Source organism: Pezoporus occidentalis, unplaced genomic scaffold (genome assembly GCF_034315485.1).
Source record: "Pezoporus occidentalis ecotype Australia unplaced genomic scaffold, CSIRO_AGI_Poc_V1 ctg17, whole genome shotgun sequence".
Classification (NCBI taxonomy): domain Eukaryota; kingdom Metazoa; phylum Chordata; class Aves; order Psittaciformes; family Psittacidae; genus Pezoporus; species Pezoporus occidentalis.
In genome coordinates, this window is record NW_026913531.1 from 100,616 (window position 1) to 126,633 (window position 26,018).

The following is a 26,018-nucleotide window of genomic DNA, read 5'->3' on the forward strand; positions in this document are numbered from 1 at the left end:
TGGCTTCATTGGTTTTATCCCAGTTTAATAGATGATTTATCAGATTTGTGCAAGACAGTTACCTCTAACACAAAGGGATAAAATAAAATCACAGCAACATATACACACAAAACGAGATACACAGATTAGAGCTAAACTTATATACAGGTTATTAGCAGCTAGACTCTTAACTTCATTTAGTACATGGCTTTACTTACTACAGTTTTAGGCACAGAGAAGAATTTACCAGTAGGATATTTGCTATAATGAAGGGCTGCGATGAATACCTTGCTCCAAGTCCTTATTGGCCAGAAACGGGTTTACATAATGAAGATCTAACTCTCACTTCCCAGCGGTTGAGGACATGGCCCTGCACGAAGGATGAAAGAACATGACCCAGCTAATTCAGAGTGCATTAACTTTAGATATTAAACATCTACCTTATGTTTTTTTAAATAGGGTTATGTTACAGAGTTACTGAATAGGCCTGAATTTCAATACAATTAGTGTCAGGGTTGGTTTGGGGTTTTTCCCCCTTGTTTGCTTAGTATGGACTCTTAGCTGTAAACAAGTCAAAGAAGAGCTGGCAAGAAACGATACAGATGTGAAGACTGCTTTGTACACACTTCCCATCCGTAATGAAGAATTTGCTTTAACAGGATTTAAAAGCACAAAGGTGATGAAACATTTACATTTACTGAGCAGGTTATGTTAATAAATTATGATGCAGCAGCCACTCCATTCTAGGCTGCACTGAATTAGGTGCTTGGGTGTATTTTATGTGCTCCCTTGCCTTTCTGATTTAGGACTACAGACTCAGAGGCCAGCAAGATAAGTATGTGCTGTACTCACGGCATACAAGCAGCGGTTTTTGTTCCAGCAGCACTTCTCACATTGGATTATGCATGCACAAGTGCTCTGCCAGGCTGAGGCCACATACTTTAATTACCAATTGCTTAGGTATAGTAAGCCTGTCGCAGTGAGGAACACTATCACCTACCCAGTGAAAAGGCTGAAAAGAATAAGTACATAACAGAACCAGGCAGATACCATAACACAATTCAAAATGGAAGCAGCAAGCAGATGATTAAAATAAACCCCCCAAAACCCCTTTAACTTATGAGGCAGGTTGAGAATGACGCAAAGAGTTTTCCTTCACGACAGCTTCACTTACAAGTACAGCTCAGCAAGTCTGAAATGCTTTATCAGAAGAACTACAAGCTTGTTTATCACAGCTATGTCAGAGCTCCTGGCTGAAGGGTGTGCCGGTTTCTGGTATAGCCACTCCCCTCCTCTGCTCCCAGGTTTACTACTCAGCTACTCAGGAAAGAAGAGGGGCTTGCTTCAGGCTTTAGAAAGTGCAGAGAGTGAGTTTTTCCCTGTAGAAAACAGCCAGACCACTGAGAACTCTTCAACACGGAGGAATATTACACAATTTAGAGGGTCTGAAGTTTGGCATTTGGTTTTTAAATGGCTATTCTTGATGGGTTTGGGTGTACAAAAAACAAAGGGCGTTTAAGGTGGAAGAACATCTTTACCATACAAAAAAAAACTATCATAGCAACATACAAATCTGTTTTGGGACCATTTTAAAAGCAGTTCTACTGAACAAACACAAAATAACACCAACTTGGATCGTGAGTGCTGTGCTCTTAACATACAGCTCTCCTGTAACTCCACTTAGCCTGAAAGAATTTTGGCTGTAACTTCTCTTACACATTGGCAGGGCAGAAGCAAATAAGGCTGTGAACAGAGGGTTATTAGTGCTGTCAAACTACAGGAAGATCAAATGACACATTTTAGAAGTAACAGAACTTCCAACTACTCCCTGTAGTACAGCTACTGTTCAGAAAGTAACAGTTTCTTTATAGGAACCTGAAAAGATAAGACTTTTGACATAAGGTTCTCCATTTGGTGGTACAAAGTTAACTTGTTCCTATGGCTACTCCACTGCAAGATCATCACCAGGGTCACAGATTGTCAGGAGACTCTTTGGCCATCAGTGCGAGAACCAGTGCATGGTGCATATCCTTGAGGCTTGCTTATCTGGTGCCTTTCACTGGACATGTAGGTTGCCAGAGCGTGACCAAGAAGCAGATGGCTGGGAAGAAAGGCAGGACTTGAAGTGAAGCAGCAGAGGGATGCCGTCCCCACTCAAGAGCTCAGGCTGCTCTGTTAAGAAGGTCAAAACAGAACCGCCCTTTGTACTGTCTTGAATCAAGCGGACACAAGGAAGCAGGAGACTCCACCACTGTAGGGAAAGAAGCCAAGCCAGATAACATAGGCCACAGTCACTTCAGCTTTGACATTATCTCAAGCTCCCACAGACATACACACACGTGTGGGTGAGACAAACGGAGCGCTCTGTTTTGGTTGCGGAAAGAGCAGGAGGAGGATTCGCCATTCAGTTTGCTATGTACAACAATACTGCACTGTACACTCCATTAACACCCTGCTGTCTGCTGCAGCATTAGATACAGTTCCTCTTAGTCATAAAGAGCAAGAGATGAGTATCTCTGTAGAAAGGAGAGCTTAAACCCTCTGCTGTAGATGACTATACGTGGTGCAGGTCCTTCTGGGATAAACACAAGTAGTTATTCCACAGTGTCTAGTGCCTCTTTAGCTTGCCTGAGGCAGAGAACTTCCCCTTCCTTATTCTAAATGGATCCCAGTCCTGTTGGGACTTCTCTAGCACAAAGCCATGCCATGACTTTCCCCTGTTGCCACAACATTCCAATCTGGATTACGCAGTCTCTTTCAGCAGTCCCAGTTTCCGAAGTGCCTCTCTCCTCGCTTCTTCTGTTGAGCCACGGCCGGAAAACTTCACCGTTATTCCTTGGGATCGAAATCCTGAAGGTCGAGGCAGTGAACCCGACCTCCTCCTCATATCCAGGTTTAGACTAGGCTGCTTATAGTCATTAAAGCTTTTTACTGTGTTCTGCTGTGTGCTGCTGACCTTGTTAGCAGCAAGAGCTACCTCTGGTTTGATTGTTACAGTTTTGCCCATAGGAAGGAAAGGGCTGGGCTCGCTTTTTAAGATCTCATGGATGTTTTGATATCCATTGGGAACAGCATCTGCCTGTTTGGGCTGCACATCAAGCCGCTGAGTGCCTGGGGCATGGTCCACTTGGTCCTGAGCTGTCTTTCCCTTAACTAGGCCAAGTTTTGTCAGGGCCTCGTATCGTGTTTGCTCAGAGGAGAGATCCCTTAAGGATGAGCTTCTGTTACGTGACAAGAAATCATTCTTCTGCAGCTTCTCCTCCAGTTCAGCCGCCAGAAGAGCTCCTCCATTGATGTTGGCCAGCACTTGAGCTCTCCGCTCCTGGACGTTAACTGCTGCTTTGGAAATAGTCTCATTGAATTCTTTGCCACTGATATTTGTTATGTTGATGTTGCTGGGAAACCGGTGCAGTTTGGGTGCAGGGGCAGGAGGGTGCTTTGGAGCCACAGAATAATCACCGTTTACTACTGGGGTTTTCCTCCTGTCTGAATTCCCTTCCTTGAGGGCACTGGGGAAGCACACCCTGTTCTCTGCCTGCTGCTCAGACATCTTCTGGGCCATGATGAGCGGAGTGGGGATGGAACGAAGCAATTTGGGATGCTGCACTGGAGGAGGGAGTGGAGGAGGAAGCGGAGGGGTTTCAGACATCAGTGGTGGTGGTACGGGAGGATGTGGGGGAAGGTCAGCAGGTACAGCTGGCTTCGGGCTCTCAGTTCTCCTGGTAGCATCCAACACTTAAAAGACAAAGCAGCAACATTAAGCCTTCACACAGAGCAGAATACAAGGCTTGCTTTCACCTAAGATCAGCAAGCGTCAGTATTCCCCTCACTAAACTTTCTGACCCGAACTCAGCCCACATTGCTGGAGGAAATTCTAACTGAACTCCCAGCAATGGCATCTCATAGGCGATGCTGTAGTTCACATCGCTATATTTACAACGCAGTCACACTAGAATGTTCTTTCTGCCACTCATTCACAAAATTGTGTTTCAGTGGCTGCCTCTTCTGTCAGTTTTGCAATTCTTATTTTTAATAAACACATTACATCCCATTGGATGTACTACCTGATAAATCCACACTCCACAAACGGAGAGAGAAAACTCCAGGGTGAAGACCATGACACTATCTTGTCACAAACTTACTGTGATAGGATCATGTGCCTTTTTCACACAAAGTAACACTACAAACAATCTGCTGTCTTAAAACTCTTGGAGAAGGTCTTAAAAGGTCTTAAAGAGAAGCAGAGCATGAACACATTGATGAGCACCAATTTGCCTTGCTGCAATGACTCTGCATAACACTCAGTTCTGTTAGACCTCAGTCACCAGGCAGGGGCTGAGATAGCAGCCCAACAACTTAATCATAGTCATGACCTCCATGAGGTGACGAAAAAGCATTATAGTAACAAGAAGAACTTCAGGAATCCTGAGTCAAATTAAAATCATGGTCCTTACTGCTCCTGATATGCAAGAGATTCATCTGGAGGTAGTAAGGAAGGTACAGAATTTTTTTAGCTGTTCTAAGGAGAATTGGAATATGTAGGGCTGGGTCAAAGGGAAAACCCACACTTTCAAGCAATACTACTACCTGGTTCTGTATCTCTGCTAGGAGGGCCTTCATGGTCACTACTCTCAGGTGTGGACTGTACTAAGTCGATGATATCTTCAGTCTCTGAATGACTGGACACAGTTTCTTCCGTTGATCGTGGAGACTGACAGTGGATGCCACTGTCACGTAGGACCATCTCCTCCAAGTCATCTTCTAAGGCATCTATGGTTTCCTCAAAGAACATGAGGACATCCTGCTCTTCATGAGTTAAGTATTTCAGACTCTCATCATCCTATAGGGGGGGAAAGGAAAAAAGCCAGAGATTAACACCCTACAGGTAAGTACAGGTAAAAGTCCACTGATAGCAAATATAGAGCCTCTTTTCAAAGGTAGAAAAGGGCAGGATTAACAGGCAGCAGTCACATCAGAAACAGCTCCTGCTTGCTGTTTCATCCCTGCCCAAAGAGGCACTGTCTCCTGTACAATGCAGGAGGAAAAAGCAGAATATAGGAATTTACAGGGCATTAGTTTTGACTGAAGAACAGCAACTGGTATTTCATCCTTTAAAGTACCTAACTTCAGTTCAGCAAACAAGCATCCATTTGAGTTGGACTGAACAAATTCTAGAAGATCATAAAAGCAGAGGGAAAATGGAACCACTAAATCTGTGTTTTTAGAAGGGTTAAGATAAGTTTCTTCAGGCTCCAAAGTGGAGTAAGCTGCTTCAGTTTCTGTGTCAGGTTCAGGGACAAGGCTTGGGGAGCAGCATGGGAGGGAAAAGGTACATTTGGGACAGTCCAGCAAAAAAGCTGACTCCCTCTTTGCTCCAGACCAAATGGGACTTGCCTTCTAGAGGCAGATTTCAAAGAACTAATAATAAGGAGGAGATGGTGTCTAAAGATTTTACCTTTGAATTACAGAAAGGAAAAACTCAGAATAAATACTGCTTTAGAATAAACACATCTTCATGAAGTGCCTTGGGCTATTTTCTCCAGCAGGAAACAATCCTGTAGACCACAGAAGTGATAAGTAACCACTTGGGTTACCCAGTCTTCATTTTCTATGAGTCACCTCTCTTGATTAACTTGATTAACACATTATCACTATGAGAAACTGGGCAGCAATGCACAAACTCTTTTCCCTCCACCTACACCCTGGGAAACACTCACTTTTCCAGAAGCTTGGAGATGACAAAGAATGATTAGGAAAGGCACTACATTAAGACAATGGATACAGGAAAGACATTTCCCAGGAGAGCTGTGTAAGTTCTGGAATGTAACTATTGTTGAGAAGTGAGGTTTTTCCCTTTTCTGGGCTGAATTTCTCTCCCACCAAGCATACAGTGGAAACTTTTGCCATCAGTAAGTTAACAAGAAGGCACCAGCAAAGCAGTACAAGACAGTTTCCCTTCTCATCTCTACTTTTCACTTCTCCAAGGGCATCTAATTGTGCATATAAGCAAGGTAACAAGGCTACTTCTCAGTGGAAGATTGGGAGAGTTTAGGTAAGTCCATCAAGGTATACAGTGCAAATACCCAAGAGGTAGACATGTTCTTGCCAGGGCAGCACAACTTGCTTCAAACTCACCGTGCCTGTTCAGATCATCTTACATTAAACTGTGTGTAGCTCTACCTGTTAATTCAACTCCTTGCACAAAGCTTTTATCCCCATCCTCAGCATTAAAAATAAGAACAATGTACCTCTGTAGAAAAGCAATGCCTATAGATTAACAGCTATGAAGTGCTGCATTGTACCATGTGGCAGCTAGTATCTAAGCACTCCAAACACTAGAGATGAGAAAATAAACGCTTTAGGGCTCTTGGTTGCCTTCTGCTGTGTGGCTTGTAGAACACTTGCCCTGTATTTCATTCATTTCTTTACAGCAGACAGACACAGCCTTTCAGCCACTCTTAGTTCAGACACTTCAGGGCAGGTTTTCTTATCTGTGGCTGCAATCATGTGAACACAGCAGTCTGCAGTCACTGCTGGCAAAGTTTTCTGTTAAAGCAGAGCACTGGAGTCTTGTTGAAACCAATTCCGTGTTCCCCTGCAAGGGGTTCATGCTGCAACTACAATCCTAGAGATTCAGACTTACTGGCATCAGGGTGAATATGGGCTAATGGCTGAGAAAGACACACAGAGGTGTGGGTGTTTGTAACTTAGTCTTACCATCCACAGTGCACTGTCAGAATAAGTAATTTACTCCAGCTTGCAGCAAAACTGCTACCAAAGCTTAAGTTTTGATGCCATTTGCAATTGCCTATTTAAAGGACTAACTTCAAAGGCTGACGTATTCCTCAGCTCGCAGCCACCACATGGCAGAGCTCCCTTTTCAAAGGCCAAGGAAAGTTTTACAGCTGCACTTGAAAAGTCAGACACAGACAGGCCTTTTTCTTCTCTTTTTTTTTTCCCTAATGGATGTTGCAATCTCCTTCCTTCCCCACCCAAATACTCATTCAGCTGCTATGTGTAGTAGGCAAGAGAATGACAGGAAAGGAGCTGTTGTTAGGTAGGCACTAGCTGGAGCTGGACAGGACTCCAAGAAGCTTTTGTTGTGGGTGAGCTCATTGCAAGAGCCCACTTCCACAGGCAAATGAAAAGAGGGGGTTGTGTTTAAGTTCATAGTGGGCAGCATATCCAGAATGTGGAGAAGTACAGAAGTGACTGCACCACACTGTTCATTTAAAAGAACTGGTCCCACATGAGCTTAACTCCTTTGATCAAGAGCTCAGTAAAACAGTATGTGAACTGAAGCAAAGACTTTCAAAAGGCCTTTCTTCCATCCTTCTATTTCTGTATTGTAAGACACAGTGTCTTCCCACACCAGGTAAAATTTGCAGGAGGATTGGTCAGCAGAGCTCTGCCTAACTTACCATTCCTCATGGATCGTGCTGAAACAAGCAGTTTCCTGTTAGATGAAGGATCTGAAATGAGTGACCATCCCTTTGCAAATACATCTGTAGTAAAATGCATACCTAGATGTGAAAGGCCAACCTCATCTCAGTTAGTACTTCCATCTCTTTCCTCATGCAGTTTCCCTTCAAGATGACCAGTGTCACATTTCCTCAGCAAAGGACAGCAGCCCTGGAGAGTGGGCAGCCTTATGGCAGGTCACTGAACTGAGATGCAAGGCATCCAACCTGCCTACAAACTCCCTCAGGCAAGGCATGTTGCAGTTTGTGAGACAAATGGAATTAGTGCCATTTTACACATAATAGCACAGTGAAAATAAACCTACTCAAGTTGGTCAAACCAAAGGAGCTGAGAGATGTAAAGCAAGCAGTGACTTGCTTTACCAGTGGTCTGACAACAATGGTGTATTGTAAAATGCCCACTTGTATTACTTGTAATATTGTAAAGCTTTCAGAAAGATGGGAGGAATGCTATAGTTAACAGGTGCCAGTTTCAGCTCAGGTTGCCACGTCTATGTGTAATTAGCTCGTTTTCCACATAGTCCAAGGACTGGCACAGTTCCTCTTCCTTCTGGGCTGGTTTTCCAGTCCAGGCCTTCTTTCTCCTTGAAGAACCTGGGTTTTACCTGAGTCTTTTTAGCTACTCAAGTTATTTGCCTCATACTTTCCACCAACTCCCTACTCTTTATACACTAACACATCTCCCAAAACTAAATCTCACATGCGATTAACACTGCTGACTCTAATGCTACTGTAAAAAGCCTGAATTTCAAACTTGAACACTGTGCTTTAGCTGAGGATTAAAAAGACTGCTTGGACAGAAGACATTTAGGATGCAAACAGCTGAAATAGCCGAGTATGCTCAGCTGGCATTAATATTTTAGATCTCTGTGCAGCCAAACATTTCCTGCTTACACCAAAAAGGAAAGAGTTTGTTATGACAGTGTTTGGTAGAAAAGAAGGAAAAAAAAAAAAAGAAACAAGGAAAAAAGGGGGGATTAAAAAAAAAAACAACAAACTGTTTCATAGAAAAGATCCCTTTCCTACCTGTTCAAAACAAGGACTTATTAGCAGAGGCCCACAGTTTTTCACCTGATCTGAAGAAATTCTTCACATTGCATCCAAACCTACTATCGTAAGCCCAGCACAGCTTTGACAGAAGCAGAACAGCAGGGAAAGCCACAAGACATCTGCAGTGGTTAAAAAAAGAAACATCATTCTTCTGATCACTGCTAGAGAACCAAGCAGAACCAATTAGCAGAATACCAGGAGAACACCAGATTCAACTGATTTGTCATCAATCACTTGACAGTGCCAAAGACTTAATAGGCACAGTTCCATGGGAGAGAAGTGAATGGATGCTTCTCAAATAAAAACATGAAGGGAGCAAACTATTCTAATATGTAGTAGAAAGAGACCAATGTAGCACCTCTTAGACCCTAGGCTAGTAACAAGGCAGGCAGTTCTTCCTGTGAAACGGGTGAAACAGAAAGCCCTGAATGCAGGAACAGGACTGGAACAGGTACAAAAGCTTCAGCACAGAAGAAAAAGGTAAGTACCTCTGATTATATTTGCAGAAAGGGGAAGCAATGGCTCATACCGCTGCATTGCTGAAGTTGGAAGAGAGTGAATTACAGGTAAGAACATGAACTACCATACAGGATCAGCACAAAAAGCCCACTTAGCTCAGTAGCCTGCCTTCAGCCACCAGTAATGCTCAGGTCAGGGGAACAGGACTGAGGGGAAGAGTAGTGCTGTCAATTGGATGGATTTATCTTCTTCTTCCCTACACCCTTCCAGTTTACAGCAATACATGGCTTAAGGACTTCCCAGTTGCATCCATATCTCTGAACTTAATAGCCCTTAATGAGCTGTTCCAGCATGAATTCATCTTATTGTTTAAGCCCATGTAAATGGCTGGCACTCAGCATTCTGTGGCAATGAGTTCCATAGCTTAATTGTGTGCTGTGTCAAAAAGTACTTCCTTTACAAGCCACTATCTGATGATTTTGATAATACCACTTCATTTGGTGAGGAAGACTATAATACTGAATGCTGTTTTCTTCAGTTTATTAACATAATTGTACCTGTGTGCTTCCTAATAGTCAGCAAAGCATATAATCAATAGGTCCTAAGTGAGGAAACAAATCATCTAGAAGTATTTTAAAATAAACTAAAGTCATAAACTGATTAAACTATTCCTAACCTACTTTTAAAAAAGCAAGATAAAGCAATGCCAGATCTACTGAAACTCTAAAGACAGCCCCTTGATTATCAGAGTTAGGCTGATGAGCTTATAATTTCTTCTTCCCTTTAATTTCTATGTTAGAATAACAGAGAAAAATTGGGAGACATTTCAGGCAACAGCCACTAAACTCTTTTTACAAAAATCAAGTCATTTCACGCCAATCTTATTTCTCACAAGGGGGGTAGTGACTTGGCCAATAGGTATAAGCACAAGAAGTCAATTTGAAGGATTTATGACATGGCCCCCAAAAATACACTCATAGATGAATAAGGAAACTATGCCTGGATGAAGTTACTGCAAGGTATCGTTGTAACCAAGGGCAGGGGAGAGACTGCTGGTTTTGAGAAGTATCATGATGCATCATAAACTGTATAATGAAACAAGACAAGTCCTAAACAGATTTATCCCGACACCTCTGAACTTTTGATGCTTCACTAACAGCAGACAATTAACTTAGTATTTGTTAATCCCCTTCTGCTGGAGCACATTGCTGCAAGAGCTAGGCAGGACAGAATGAGACCTTCCTGAGCCATACAAGTGTGCTGGTAGCCCTTAAGATGAAATTCAGCTAAAACCCACATGAATATAGAGTGATGAGAAGTGTCTTAGTGGCAACACAAGTTGTAGGTCAGTTTAAGTGGTATAAAGAGGTCAAAAGAGCTCAGCTCAGGTATACAGGTGTCATTCTGGGATATATTAACTAGGGTGATGAAATAGCAGCGCATCCTCATTTGGAACACAGAGTTCAGATTCAGTCACTGAACTTTGGAAAGGATGCAGCCAAGCTGGGCAGGGTCCAGAACAAAGCAAGGAGTGCTCAGAGTGTGGCTGCACAGGAAGGCTGGGAGAATGGAGCACATTATGCTTTGAAACAGGGAAGAATGAATGGGTGGTAGGTAGATTTAGCCTGTATGTATTTTGGTATACAGGTTCACCACCCACATCATTACAACAAACCTCTACTCACACTGAAGGCGAGGTAAGTGGAAATTTGCTTTCACATTATAGAAACTCTAATCCAAGTATTCCTTGAAAAGTAGTGAAGTACAAAGAAACCGCCTTGGGAGTTCAGGATCACTTATCAGTGAGGGTTTCAGAGCAGAGCTGCCCACCTGCTGGAATAATCTTCATCTGCCATATCCTGCTTTGAAACAGAAGGATGCAGTTTCTGCACAGAGTAAATTGCCTTCAGGATCTATATTCTCACCAACACATTTCACAGCAAGGTCATTCCTTGCTAGGAGGCAGGCTCTTTACCCTATTTCCACACTTACGGTCCAAAGCAAGCAGTCCTCCAGCCCCAATTCCTCTCCGCTGCTGGTAGGAATAATGACTCTTATTTTTGCCAAGGCATACTGCTTCCAAGTCATACTAATATCAATTTCAAGTGGTTGAAACATAGCACAGCACCCTCCACACCCTGTAAGGAATGGCTTCCACCTGCCCAAAGACAGCTGTATCCATAGAAAATAGCAAACAGTCAAAAATTCCTCTCATTTTTGTGTGTATTGTTATTTGGCAAGGTCCTTAGGCATGGTGAAAGACCTGTAGTACAGTAAAGCCTGCAGAGTATCAATATCAAGGGGAAAAACACATTAATTTATCAGAGGGGTCTCTCAGGATTTTCCCTTTACTGTACCTGAAGTGCAGCTCGGCATCACAAGACTCTGCACACTCAAATTATGACAGAAAAAGTGACAGTGGGCTAACAGACAAGATGGCCTTTCCCAGTAACTCCTAAAACTATACTGGAATCCCAGGACCTCTTCAGAGAGGCTGGGGCAAAGAGTCAGCAATATAGTGCACTTAAAAGGCAGGTCTGTTACATTTGAATTAGCTGTACTGATCCAAAAAAAAGATAAAGGCCATAGCAACTATAATTTTTAGGCTCCAAGAAACATAACTACAAAATAACCAGGACAACCCTCAGTTAAATGGCTGAGTGTGTGAAATAAGATACTGAGCCGGTTCAGACTTCTCACTTGCTTTTCCTGTCTACGCAACCAGTGTTCAGCATGTCACCTAAAGGTGCCTGGTAGGGACAAACCATCTTCAGTGGCTGGGTGTCAAGCCTTAGAGTCACAAAGGAAGCTTGTTTGAAGAAATAACAAACAGAATAAGCAACATCTATTAAGAATCATAGGCATCTGCCTATTTAAGCCACAAAAGAAAGAGACATTTGACCAAATTCTGGGGGTCACCATTGCCCCAAAAAGAGCGATGATGAACTCTAGTGTTAACTGAGGATCTGTCTGAACCAAGGGCAAAAATTAAATCAATATCACCACAGCATGATCCATTGAGAACAAGAACTCACTATCTCTCAAACCTATGACTCAATAAAACATGTTAACATACAGAAGGTATAAGACTGAAGTCATATCAACAGATCCAAGGCACTGATACAGCTTATTCTAAATAGCGCAGCTCACTTCAGGTACAACCACCACCTTCTGGTGTGATTTCACAGGCGATACTATTGTCCTAGCATCTTATTCACACCTAGAAACTAAAGCAGTTACTCATGGCTGAGAGTAGATATACAGTACAATTACCAGAGTGAAGCACTGAAAAAGAAGGACTGATTTTAGGAAGTTGGTCTGTGCTTATTAGTCAATGGAACAAGTCAAATTGCTTCTAAAAACACGAAGACCTAGTTTTAATCTCTGAATTAAGTGTCCCTAAATTGCTGTAACTGTATTTTAGTGCAAGTTAATTCTCACACCACATATCAAGGAGTGTCATTCAAGAATGGGTTTCGGCAGTCAGAATTGCCAAGGAGAACAGAGTTGGGGTTTTTCCCTTCTCTTTGGATAGCACAACTGATTCCATGTATCAGGAAGGTACAACTGTCACATGCTTTTGCCAAGCATGTCTTTATTAAAGAAAAACCCCATTAAAGAAACTTCATTAAAAAAAAAACAGAATATATGTTCAAATTAACATCTTGTAAGAGCTTTTATGGTTATAGAAGTTGGTGCAAGATTAAAATAAAGGCCAGCATTCCTCCCATCTAAAAGTAAGCTCTTGTCTTCAGCTGCTGCGATAGATTTGGCAGCTTAAATCCAGACCCAAACATCTATCATTTATATGGAAAATTCTACTGCAATGAAGACAGGACATCAGCACCTTGCTTTCCATTTAAAAATAAATACATTTGGCTTTAAGGACTGCAATTGTCAACGATTAACTAAAAGCACCCCTGTGCAGGTAAGAAGCTGAGACGTGCCAAAATTAAACTGAACTGACAACAGCTGACTGGTAGGAATCACTCGCATGGAATTTTAAAACCTTTTTGGCACATGGCAATTCACGTCCATCATCCCTAAACTGACAACCAGTTCCACAGCAAGCAATGCCAGCACAGACACAGAGTATGCAAGGACAGCCAACAGTCAGCCAAACCAGCTCTAAGCAGCCAGCTTAGTCTAAAGCTCATCCAAGTGTTTGTCTCTATTATCACATCCTAGGTTTGAATTCCACAGATGCAATACAAAGGTTATATTTAGTGACTAATGTAGTTTGACACCAAGAAGCTTAAGCGGCTCTTTTTTTGTAATCAAGTACGAAGAAACCTACAGCAGTACAGGCCTGCCATAAAAACCACACTGCTATACTTCTCTCATTTGCATGGCCATTAAAAATACCAAAATAAATTAAAATTATAAATTAAATTTAATTCTAAATTAGAATTATAAATTAGACTTAACTCTGACCTTCCTTCCTGTGTCTCTAGGTGCACCAACACAGAAAAGTGATACATTAAGAGGAAGGTAAGTCTGCAATTACTTCCATTTCCAACTTGCATGTCTGAAAATCTGCCCCTTCCTTTCTCAGAATTGGTCCAATATGAGATTATTTGTCTACAGTTATCTACCCCTGCCTTCTCATTAGGCCAAAGCTGCTACATCTTCTGAGCTTTTACAACAAAACTACTGAAACAGGAAGTTAAGGTCTCCAGGAGCATGTTCCAGCAACAAGCTTTTCCTCTTACAAATCCCCCAATCCCCATGTGAGCTATAAACCCCATGCTTCTAATAGACAATTACATAAGGATATAGAAAATATTTGAAGAATACTGCTTTTTATCCTGAGGATTTCTAAAGCCTGTTTCAGTACTGAACAGACAAAAGCTATCAGGCATAGGAACAATCCTTCCATCAGAACACAAAAAGGAAAGATGTGAGCAGCACTGAAGACTTGACTACTATTTACTCAATCACAATTGACAGTTTCCTTCACACTCAGTTCAAACCCAGTCTCAAATTCAAACTGAAATTATGCTTTTCTTGAAGAGCATTTCCATTCCCTAACCTGTTATTCCATGCCTGCTAGCTGTCAGCCGTATCAGTCTAGAACGTGCCAGAAGAACAGTCATGGAAGGGAATCTGTGGCACCAGAATTAAAATCATTGGTACATGCTTCGCTTTCTTCATGCATAAACTCAAACAAGACAAACTAAAGGCTTCTGGAACTTCTTTTGCTGATGCATAGGTCTGATGGGAATTGCCTAAACCTGAAGCCAGCTTTTACTCCATCTATAAATTACAACATTACAGAGCAGGAAGGGATTCCAATTCTAGCTGATGCATCATCATCTGGGTTATCACATGATGTTATCCTACTTAGACTAAGGGCATCTGTCATTTTATGACACAGCAGACTCAAGGTGAGGCTGGACAAACACACTGATTTATACATAGCCTCATTACTTAACAATGATTCTCTCAGATGGCCAGTCTCACACCTGCTACTGCAGCTAAGAATAAACCACATGAAAACATGATTTGATAACCTGGAAAAATGGAGTCAGAGTAATGCATACAATTAACTTATAATTCTGCATCAAATGAAGGTGTAATTCTTTAACTAAGTGTAACTCCCATTGTAATTCTCTAAGATCCAAACAGTTTTCATACAATGAACATCATGCTCTAAATACCTAAGCCCAAATGGAACACTTGGCTATGCTCCTGGGCTCCCCCACAACGTTTTGCTAGCACAGATCAGAAGCAGTTAAGGGACTACATTTAGTAATACTCGTTTTGTGTTTTAACTAGCAGCACAAGCTGAAGGATACAAGCACAGTATTAAGAGATGTATTTGCATTAGAAACAACAAAAAAGGAGTATCTTTAGAATTACTTCTAGATACCAAAAAGCTCATGAAGTAGCACAAAACCATTGAGGTATATAGATAAATACAGGTACCAACTTGCTAACTTATTTTTACCACTTATTCTTTCACAGAAAAATTCACTCCAAGGAAGCTAGCAGGGAGGACAAAGACATGAAAAGCCTAACTCTGCATTAAGAGGACGCAAGTTTACCAGATTCCTCAATTAAAAATGGATGTTTATCAAATGGTTGCAATGATAAAAACCATATACAAGGAACCATAGCTGCTTTCTAGGCTTAGCCTGTCACAGTACAAACAGTACTGTTGGGTTCATTGCCTGAATCATCCTGATCATTCAAAAAAATGCAGCAGTGCATCCCACTCCCTCAATTACTCACATACTATTTAAATGGCCACACACTCATGTTCACTAATGTGAAGACACCTTTGTTTATGGTGACATACTTGTTACTCACCTAATTACATGAAGGTGGAATAAGCTGAGACTGTCATTCAGTAGTGTCAACAAAAAGCTTAAGCATGAAACACTATCCTTAAGTTCCTTTACAAGCTACTTAAAGTGAGGGCAGATGTATCGGTGGTGGGTGGACCAAGCAGCCCAATGTAACGTGTGCTCCTTACCACCATCTCTGATTGTCTGGGAGGAATGGTCAGAGAGAAGCACTCTGCAAGCTCTGACACAATGAGATCAGAATAACAAGCTGTTGTACCCAAATCAGGACAGTTATTAGCAAACTGAAAGGACAGAAATGACTAAGACCACAAGCAACCATTTAGAACCAGAAATAGCAAAAATCAATGCTTAAATAACACAAATAATCCTGTAATGTAAACAAAGCTACTAATGTAATTTATATCACTCAGCATAAGGCTCATTAAACACTTACCAAGGCAAGATTTCTGCCCTTAGCTTGGCTGCCACGATTCTCCACACTGCCACCCCTCTCCATGCTCCCACGTGCATGCTTTGGAGAGCTTTCAGATGCCATTTCAGGAGAATCAGAGAGGAGATTTCCAGGCATCACACTCTCTTCATGTATCGATCCCGATGCAGCACAGAATGCCATCAGCATATTATGTAGGGCTGCTAGCTTTATTCATTTCTGAAAACAGAGAAATGAAAACAGTGTTACATTTAAATCTGGTTTTAAAGTACTTGAAAAGGAATGGAAAATAAATAATGAAAAGAGATCCCACACAAGTTAATATCTTTGTGTTCTGAAGCACACCTACCATCTATGGGCACCTTTTAGAAGAACTGGTCTTATTCTAGAAGGTGACTTTAAAAATCCAGCATAGCAAGGTTCTGTACCCCATCTCATGTGGTTCCAAACCAGACGTCTCTCAGTTACAAGCGTGGACCACACATATATACCCATCCTACAAATTGGGTTTGTGTTTTCCATTAAGACACATCATTAAGAGTAATAAAATCCCATCAGCTGAGATACCAACTGACCCAGTTCAAATGTCTTCATCTTTTATTAGCTTTTTTGACAAGTACTCTATTTATTTGATCACATGAGGGAAATAGAATCCAGTCCATTTCCTAACACTGCTGTAGTTAACTTGTGTGTTACTGAAGCAGCTCTATGCCAACTGCTCCCAGTAAAAGATCCACAAACAGAACTTGGTGTCATTTTTGCATCATCACGTTACACAGCAAAATTGCATTTTAAGGCTACAGAGCTTTTATTTCACTCAGCCATGAAGAAACAGTGCTTGTACATTTGGAAGATGCTTAATGGAAGAGACGCACACCAGTGCTTACTGGAGCAAAAGCTCCCAGTTCAAGGTATCCCAGTGCTCAGTTCTGTAGTACCTTTCTGAATTGTCATCTCCCAAAACACTCTGGCAGAATTCCTTGCTTCATTCTCGAAGTATCACAAAGACAAAAGTCACCCTTTTGCACTAACAGCACAAACACGGAGTGGGTAAAAAGTAGGACCTAGTTACTTTCTCTTTTCCATACATTAAGACTTCCCTTGCAACAAGAAATTGCCTTGTTCTTTAACAGTCCATCTTTTCACTCACCCTGCCTGTGACCAGGAAGCAGCAGCTGTTTCTGAAGTACCATGTTATATGCAACCAGCTGGGAAGTGGATACCATTACCTTGACACTGTCCAAATGAAATGAGATGGTCCTGCTTCCCAAGTGCTTCTCCCTTTATTAGGGTTCAAGAGGTGACATGAGAAGCAAAGTCAAGTCTGCATTTCCAATTCAATCGGATTACTTCTCCTTCCTCCCTACCTGTCAGCTGAGGGCTGAGAAACCAGAGCCTCCTGGTAAGCTGATTAGTGTTTCATAGTAGAGAGATAACATCTGCCAATACTGAGCAACAATTCCATCCCACTGATCCTTTCCTCCCAGGAGAGGGCTATGACATTACCAGAGGTACATACAAACACTCCCTCATCTATGCCGTAGCACCAGCATGTGTCGTGTGGGAAGGCTCCCACACAATGTAGCTAAACATGGGAGCACAACCCACATAAACAGAGCACTGGACTGCCACAATAAAAGCATCCGATAGCTTTTCTGTTAAACATTAGGTCTAATGATTACAATTTAGCCTTCCCTTTACATAAAAAGAACATTCTTCTTTCTTCTATTAATAACATTAATAATAGATAAAATCCATCTTCAGGATAACAGTCTTTAAGGGATGCCACAGGGGTAGAAACATACTGTTGGTCCTGGTTTTCAGAATTCCAAGCCAGGCAGACATGAAAGCACTGCAGTAGCTGCTGTACCTCTGGTTGCCACATACAGGCTCAAACCAAGAAGCTGTGCTGCTGAAATCTACACTGGAAAAGAGCAGCCCGAATCAAAAACACATCCTGCAACCACAGCTCCATCTGCAACAAACCCCGTGGCACTGCACACAAACACACACACAAGAAAACAATCATTTTTAGACTGCAACACAATCAGTGGAGATACTGATGCCTCTGTAATGCTACACACAAATAGATAAATATGTATTTCAGAAGGCAAAACAATCAGAGAAAAACTTAACATCTCAAACTCACAAAAAATTCCCACTGATTTTGGATTTCATCCCATGACTTAAGGCGATGTTCAGATGGAAAACTATTCAAATGGTTGGACTTCATGATCTTAAAGGTCTTTTTCAACGTAGTTGATTCTATGATGCTATGAGAACAAGTATTTTTCTAAGGAGGGACCAGCAAAAGGCAAGTACTGACATCCAACATAACATATGTATTACTACTCGTCAGCCCTTTTAAACTGCAGCACCAGTTTTTATCCAGCTGCCCCCAATACAAACTGAGCATGCCATGTTTGGTCAGTCCCTCAGGGATTATTACAGACCACTACCAGATCTTCAGACTTAAACTCTAAACTGTTCATGAACATTTTATAGACTATGAGAGGTCATAGCTCCAGATAACAACAGATATCATAGGCAAGACCCACATTTAAAGACTAACCAAATTAGGATGTTAATCCAAGCCATCAAGAAACCAAACAATGACCCAAAACTTTGATGGAGAAGAATGTATTTAAGAGTACTGTTCTGTGTTCTCCAACAGCAGAACCAGGTCTAAGCTATCTGCTCCCAGGACAGCAGGAACACACAGATTTGGTAGCAGTAAACACTAAACCCACAGGTTCTAAACAACAAATAACTCTGCTTCCAACAGGCTCCTGTTACTCATTTTGGAGCTCAAGCTCAGATGTTACACAAAGCTCCTGAACAACAAGTAAAGGCAGCGAGTGCCACTGGTTAAGAAAAGCCACCCACACAGGATCAAGTAGCAAGCATTACCACACTGGTTCCACTTTTGAGCTGTAAGCTGTGGCTTCTTTGGAAGTTTTATTCATTTCAGAAAGGCCTGTGAGCCTGTAGAAAGGGCATGGGGGGAAATATTTTTCCCTTCTCTCCGTCACATAATCTTCAAGGCGCACATCGATAAGATCATAACCCATTCATATATATTATTTCTCTCATTTTCTGTGTTTTTGATGCTTTAAGTGAGAAACTCTATGCAGCACCTGGTGCAGCTACAGCTGATGTGAGGCTACTCTGCATTGCTGCAATACATACACAGCACACTTTACAGACAAATCCCCCTCCTATGTATGGCTATCACAGAAGTCCCTTCACCCTTTTTATGTCCCCTCTATTAAGTGAATGACTGTGGATCTAAGATAGAAATAACAAAAAAAATATGTAATGAATTTCAAGATGACCCCACTGCCTGTTTCAGTGGGATTATCTAGGCAACAAGCAAGGGTTCAAACACAAGGTACCCATCCTCAGAGAGAGCAAGAACAGCAAGATGACAGGTGGCTGCTCCTGCTGAGCTTCAGAGATGCATTATATATGAAAGCTGCTCACAACAGGATTACTTGCTTGGACTATTCAATGCATTAGGGGAGGTTTTGCCTGGTTTAAGGGAAGTATGCCTGTACCATCAGGGATTAATGCAATAAAAAATTCAGATTGCAATACAGGAGTGCAGAAGTGACAGAAGCAGTACTATTTGGAGAGAAGATCACAAATATTAAAGCAAAAAGGCATCTTAAGGCAGCTGTGATTCTATCAGCTGAAATTATCTCGGTTACACTAGAGCTAGCCTTATGAGATATGTAAAACAGTGCAATTCACGTATCACGCATAGCTGTCAGAGAGCAGGAGGAAGAAACTGAAGTTAACATTGACCTTTACCTCCAAAGATTTAATTTTGCTTTGGCAGAGGCACATAATTCAGAGAGACTATATTAAGTTGCCATTGAGATAAGCCTATCCTTTTAAAAGGGCTATTTTTGCTGACTAAGATCACCTCTTCACTGAAGTTCAATGTTAGCATTTACAAGGGACTGTTTCTGTAGCAGCAGGAAAAATTGTTTAACAATCCTATTTGAGGACAAGCTTAGTAAAAAAAAAAAAAAAAAAAAAAAATCAATCCCATGAAAATGGAAGGCATTTAGAGGCTAAAGTCAAGGGTTCCATAAGCCAGGAGCCAAAAGCCAGCCAGCCGACAGCATCATGCCATTTACTGCACAATACATTTAAGGTAAGCAGAGCTGACAATTTTTAGATATCATACATTTTTAAAGGGGCACAATATCAGTCTCTCCCTCCTTTCTCCATACATAGAGTTTCCAGAATGCTCTTTACATGAAAAACTTCTTAAGCTAGATTTCTAAGCCTGGACTGTTCTCTGAGCGTCATTACACACACTTTTCCTGTTCTCGAACAGCTTTATCTTAGTGCTACAACTGAAACAGAAGAACTGGCCAGTGAACTTCCAGGTTTAATCTCAAAGTATCTGTATACAGTCAGCTGTATACAGATATACCAATGCACACAGTCATCTCTGTGTACATCATCAGCTGTCTTGCATTCCATGGCAGTGCTTGAGTTTGGAGAGTTGAACATCTGGAAAAACACAACTGGAAGTACTCTGAGATCACTGAAGTATTCCATGGAATAGGTTTTGTAAAGATGATATAGGGGCAGATGAGAGACCTCCATCTGCATTAGCCTCTGACAGTTAGAAGCAGATGCTGAGAGAAGAGTTTGTACAACAAGACAAGCAGAGAGTAAGAATTCATTCACATTCCTGCACATTGTGGTCAGGAGAGCACAGGGCTTCCCAAAAGAGGCCAGGTATTTGTGTCTAATAACCTGACGAATTTTTCCTTATATTAAGTGCTCTTACAACATGCCTTGGAACCTGCTGTACAAGATTACAGCTAAACTAAAACCTACTGTCCTATGACACACATCTTCACTGAGCCATTGCTACTACAAGCTCCTCAAAATTAACTGTTCCAGTGTGGTGGATGTATTTCCTCCTTACGAACAGAGCTATCAGCAACTTCATTCTTCTTTTCTTCTTCGGTGTATTAAATGAGGAGTAAATCCTTGTGGTTTAGAGGTAACCCATGTCCAACTCTTGTGATATCTAATAAAATTTAAGCTTTCTGGTAGAATAATAGGCTAAGTGACAGTACTGCCTACAAAGGACAAACCTGTGCCAGGGCCTCACCTCCCTCACAGGGAAGAACTTCTTAGTTATATCTAATCTAAGTCTTCCCTCTTTCAGTTTAAAGCCATTCTACCTTGGCCTAACTCTACATGCCCTTGTAAAAAGGCCCTCTCCAGATTTAGGCCCCCTTTAAGTACTGGAAAGAGTCAAAACAAAATTGAAGTAACAGATGACAACCCCTGATTTTCTGGAACCAAGATAAACCAAAACTGGCCAACATAGTTAAATTCTGACTTTTCTCCATATCATAATTGTAGATGGTTATGATGTGCTAACGCATTTTATTTTGACCCACATTCCTTATCTGCTCATGAACAATCCTGTCTGTCTGAAACAGTTGTGGCTATTTAGGATCCAGTAACCAGGAAACAGTCCTGCCCTTGTTTAGAGAGGGACTGTCCCGATAGTACATCCAGACAAATACAAATAGTGACCACTAAAAATAAAAAAGAACAAAAATAGAAACCCCACTCCCCCAGTCTATGACAGTATCATCCTCTGAACAAGAGCCAGGCCAACAGCATCTTTACAGACACTTTCTTGGGCATCAGTTCTGGTTGAGATTCTCAGAAGAGTTGATGAAATCTGAACAATGTTTAGCAAAGTGGGAACTTAGGCTACCACTCTACTGTGAGAATACCCCAGGACAGACGTGCAACTACAATCAAAGTAACTGGAGTGCTGGCAACCACACAAGACTCCCATAATTCAAGGGAATTTAATGCAAAGAACCCCAATATTTTGGTTTAAACTTACTGGTTTCTGTGGTGCATTTGTGACAATTCAAACTTTCCCCTACAGGCTACAAAATCTGTTAGTTTTAAAACTAAGAGGACTGAGACAATCTTTGTTGTAAGTATAGAAGCTGAAGCCTCAAGAAACACACTGAATGTCATTCAAACAACTAGCACTAGAATTTGTGAGAGCTGCCAACAGTGAAATAATTAATCCTGTGTACATAAGTTTTTAAAAGAACTAGATGGGCAAGGCACCAATTCAGTAAAAAAAAAATCCAGCTGACTTCGCTACAACATTTCATCACTCGCTTAAACGGTTTGGTGAATTGGATCTCAAATTATATGTAGCAACCACTTAAAAAGAATGGAAACAATCACAAACCAACGTTTCATCACCTAAGTAATAAATCAATTATTACCCTGAAATCTCCAAATCATGCTTTGCTCAGAAACAATGCCTAAGGTCACGCCTTTGACCATGTTAATCCATGCCTCAAGATAACAGAAAAAGAGGGTTCAATACTGTGCTTCCTTCTTAACTGGTCTGTCTGGGTTTTCAAGAACAGCTTCTTTTAGGTTTTTTTTTGGATACCCTATACTTCAGAAATTTTATTGCCTACTGAAAACAACCAAGGCAACACAAGACAAGAGCCTAGATCTTTGTTACCTCATCATCCTCTCTGGAGTGTTTGGGAAATACTGCTTACAGTGGAATACTAATGCAGGATTTGATGATGCCAAGTACACTGGTCCACTCTCTAGAAACAATTTATCTAGGAAAAAAAAAATGGTGAGGCATATTCTCATACATCTTTGCCTTATCCCTTGGAAGGAAACTCTGCTCCCAGTTCATTACATCAATCACAGCTTCAGCTGAAGCCCACTGCCTAAAGCAAAGACCAGTGGCAAAGGTTCATATCCAACACGGGTAGTTTAATCCACAGAGAAAGCCTGAAGTGCTCACATTCCCCAAGCATTGACATCGACAAAATCGCTCCCTGCCCCAACTGAAAATAAAACCAAAGCAGGTGACAAGTAGTTACTTTTCTTTAGATTAAGATCTTACCCAAGGACAAATATAAGGCTTTCACTGGTTCTCTCCAGTTGAGATTTGATGGCCAGCATCTGCTTAGTGGTAAAGCTACCTATGATACCCAGAGCTGTCTAGGCCAGTATCATACATCACAGCATCATACAATGCAGCATCATACAATCACATCCACATTTAGACACATCCAGCTGATGGCTGATTTCTCCTTTGATTTCAGATGCCCTTATGCAAATTTCAACAAAGTGAAGTGTCCAATTCTTTTAAAGTCACATCTTTTTGCACCTCCCCTGTTAACATCAGGGTGGTGCTATTTGTGACAGCCAACACTTCAGCAACATGAAATGCACATAAACAGTTTCAGGCACAGACTCCTCTGTAATTAGTCAACTTCTGTCTTGTTAGAGGTGTAGCATCACTGGGGTTTAGGGCTTCATTATGCAAGTACTGCCACAGTCACAGCAAAGGTGAACTAAATCTTGTTTTGCAAAGTATTTAAGACAGCAACACGATTTTCAGCTCTGGCACGGCTGTGTCACAGTCTCACAGCTGGATGTTAGGCTACTTTCCAATGTTTCTTCTTGTGACTGCTATGCTGGTAGAGGGAGGAGGGCAGCAGACATCCAGAGCACAAAGCAGAGGTGTTTACTTTAAAAAGCAGCTTATTTAATGCTCATTTCATTCCTATGTGAGTACATAAAGGTCTGCCTGCCCAAAGCAAACAGAGCTGAGAACAGCACTGGCAGAAAACAGCAGTCAAGTTTCACCCTGGACCTTCCTTGGTACAGGGATAATCAATACACACCCACTCGAAAAGGATCTCTTCAAGCAGTTGGTTACACTGGAAATTAAAAATCCTTGCTTTCATTTATTAAAAAAAAAAAAAAGAGGGAGGCCTTGGTAATGTGTTTGACACAGCCTGCCTGGCTGGCTCTGAAAGCCACATTCATCTCCTCATGCTCCAGTATTTCAGAAGGTCATTCAGCCTGAGCCTTGTCAACTGCTCAGGAGCTGAGTTGTTCCAGTTACTATATCCAACCAACAAGCCCCTCTGCCAACATTCTTGGTTAATATTTCTCTCAGAGTCATGCCGAGAAAAAGCAGTTACAACCAACAGGAGGAGAAGAGGTTTACTATTGACAAAAGAGACGCAATATAGAATTTCTCTGTTCCTTCCCAATGTTGGTCATTATTTGTATTTCCAGGCATAAAAATTCATTTTATTCACTCACTCTCTGTTATAAAAACCCCAAAGACACAGCTGGAAAAATGTATTTAACTTCTGAGAAATAATGACTATCTTCATTTTTTGGAGATGCCAGTGAGTAACTTCTTTTTTCCTGTTTAAATGTCAGCTCCCCCCTTATACAGCAGTAATTACTGCAAAGAAAGCAAAAAAGCCACAACCACTATTCTTCCTAGTAGTACCTGTACAAATTAGTCCATCTGCAACACTCCATTAGTCAAGGATCTGCAGAAAAGTCTTAAAAAAAAAACTCTTTATTAGCCTAAGCTAGAAATTGTGAAAGCTTTTAAGACTAAGACTTACGCTTTAGGGTTTAGAAAGAAGCGTTTCCTCCTGTGCCCTTCATAAAAGGAACAGGAGAGGAAATAATTGTTACTTACACTTCTGAAGCTTGTTATAGCTTAAAAGCCTTGCAAAGTTTTCAGAACAGAGACAACATCCTGCAAATTTCTTTCCTTTCACCTGCATCCCTGTTCCCACAGGAATCATCTCCTGCTACGCCCATGCACAGGACCAAGAGCTCCAGAGCTCCGCGTTCAGCTCCTCTCGGTGCCACACTAAAGCATAAACTACCCAGGAAACATGCCACTGAGATCCTGCATTACTGAAAATCCCGGGGGTGCTTTTAAGGTTGTGGTTTCTTTCTCACACACTAAACCTCGCCTGAACTACCTAGGATTATGATCTTAATAACAACCAGCCATCTCACACATACCATCACCAGATGGAAAAGGCACCTGATAGAAGGTAGGGAAAAGAAGTGTTTTGAACTAAGATCTGCTGCTGTTTAAGCCAACTTTTTTCTAATGGCAACATTCAACTGCAGACAGTCAGAAAACAATGAGGAGGAGTAAGGCAGCTCTTTCCCATCACCCTTAGTCACTCAGCCATAGCGTACATCCAAAGTTTAACAATGTACGGCTACGAAACCTTTCCTTCTCTAAGTTGCCAGTTAAGACACGCAAATTGCTTTCAGACAGGATATGATGGGGAAGAACAAGAAATACAAGGGGAACAGAAGAAAAATAACCCTTCGCATAGCTTCGTACCATGAAACTACGCCTCGCCCGCAACGGGGAAGCAGTTAGTTACTAACTAGCAGCCTTTCTTCTCTCCGGTACCAGCCGCTCTCCGCGCTGGCAGAGCTGCGGGAGGCAGGTCCCAGCCCGCAGCCCCAACCCGGGAGAGCAGCGGGCGAGAACCAACGCAGCAACACGGGGCAGCCGCCGTCCCGACCGCTGCAACCGGCGACAACGGGTGGAAATCATTAAAAACCCATTAGCGAGCAATAACTCCACAACTGAACCGTTCCTGTCGCGGGCTGGCGAACGCGCGCAGAGCTCCGCGACCTTTCCCCGCTGGCTGAAAAAGACAGAGAAGCGCAGGAAGAAGGTCGGAGCTCATCGCCTCACTCCAGCGGCTTCACTCGCCGCCAGCTCCGGGAAGACGAACGCTGAAGCAGAGGTAAAATAGAAGCGAAGATCCCCTCAGCCCGAGCGCCGAGGCTCCGCGCAGGGCGAGGGGAGCCTGCACTCACCGGCTCCAAGGAGCAGTCCTCTCCCGGGTACGGGGAACAAGCCCAGCAGAAGACCGGCAGTAGGTAGGGGTCCGCCGCAGCCACCCCGAACTCATGCGCACTGCGCCCCGCCGCCACCCACGGTGGGCGGTTAAAGCGGCGGGCGCCGCGCCACGCCGGGGCGGGGTGGTTCAGCTCTGTGAGGAGAGCGGCGGCTCGTCAGGGCTCCGCCTCGCCCGGGCGGGACGGTCGCTCTCGTCCCAGGCTCTGGGAAGAGCATGAGGCCGGTACTCCTCCGTCTGAGGTTACTTGCAGCGCGGTCTGCTGCGAGGGAGTTTGCCACAGAACCCTCCGGTGCGCGGTTTAAACGCGTGTCCGTCCCCCCCAACCGTGTGCGCCGGGTGGCCGCCGTGGGTCTCCACAGCACCCTGTGAGGGCGGGCAGCCATGGCGGCCCGCGGTGGGTGAGGAGGTAGGCGATACCTCTGGCTTCGTCTGAGACCCCTGAGGTAAAACCCTTCCCGGTCCGGTGTCAGGGTTAGCCCCGATCACGAGGGATAAATTGTTGGATCTGTGGAGGTTGTCCTGTCACTGAGCTACTGGGAAATGTTGAGGGTAAAAT

General features: G+C 42.5%; 1 protein-coding gene across 2 annotated transcripts; it reads right to left on the reverse strand.

Moving 5' to 3' along the window:
* On the reverse strand, window positions 1-25,490 carry PROSER2 (proline and serine rich 2). Of its 2 annotated transcripts, none has more exons than XM_062613651.1 (4): window positions 25,419-25,490; window positions 15,714-15,929; window positions 4,567-4,819; window positions 1-3,714 (listed from the first exon to the last, which is right to left on the reverse strand). In XM_062613651.1, exons 2-4 carry the CDS (start codon window positions 15,897-15,899, stop codon window positions 2,723-2,725), a joined length of 1,431 nt encoding a protein of 476 aa, XP_062469635.1. In that variant the 5' UTR covers window positions 15,900-15,929; window positions 25,419-25,490; the 3' UTR covers window positions 1-2,722. The 2 variants fall into 2 exon arrangements, with proteins under 2 accessions (XP_062469635.1, XP_062469633.1); XM_062613649.1 differs by having other exon boundaries at window positions 4,564-4,819.
* Between the last annotated feature and the right edge of the window lie 528 nt (window positions 25,491-26,018).

Excerpts from the sequence above, each read along its gene's own strand:
- PROSER2 (XM_062613649.1), bottom strand. The coding sequence starts at position 15,899 with ATGCTGATGGCATTCTGTGCTGCATCGGGATCGATACATGAAGAGAGT. Across the intron at positions 4,820-15,713 it reads AGGGCAGAAATCTTGCCTTG|GATGATGAGAGTCTGAAATA; the intron begins GTAAGTGTTTAA and ends CCCCCCCTATAG. Across the intron at positions 3,715-4,563 it reads CAGAGATACAGAACCAGGTA|TGTTGGATGCTACCAGGAGA; the intron begins GTAGTATTGCTT and ends TTGTCTTTTAAG.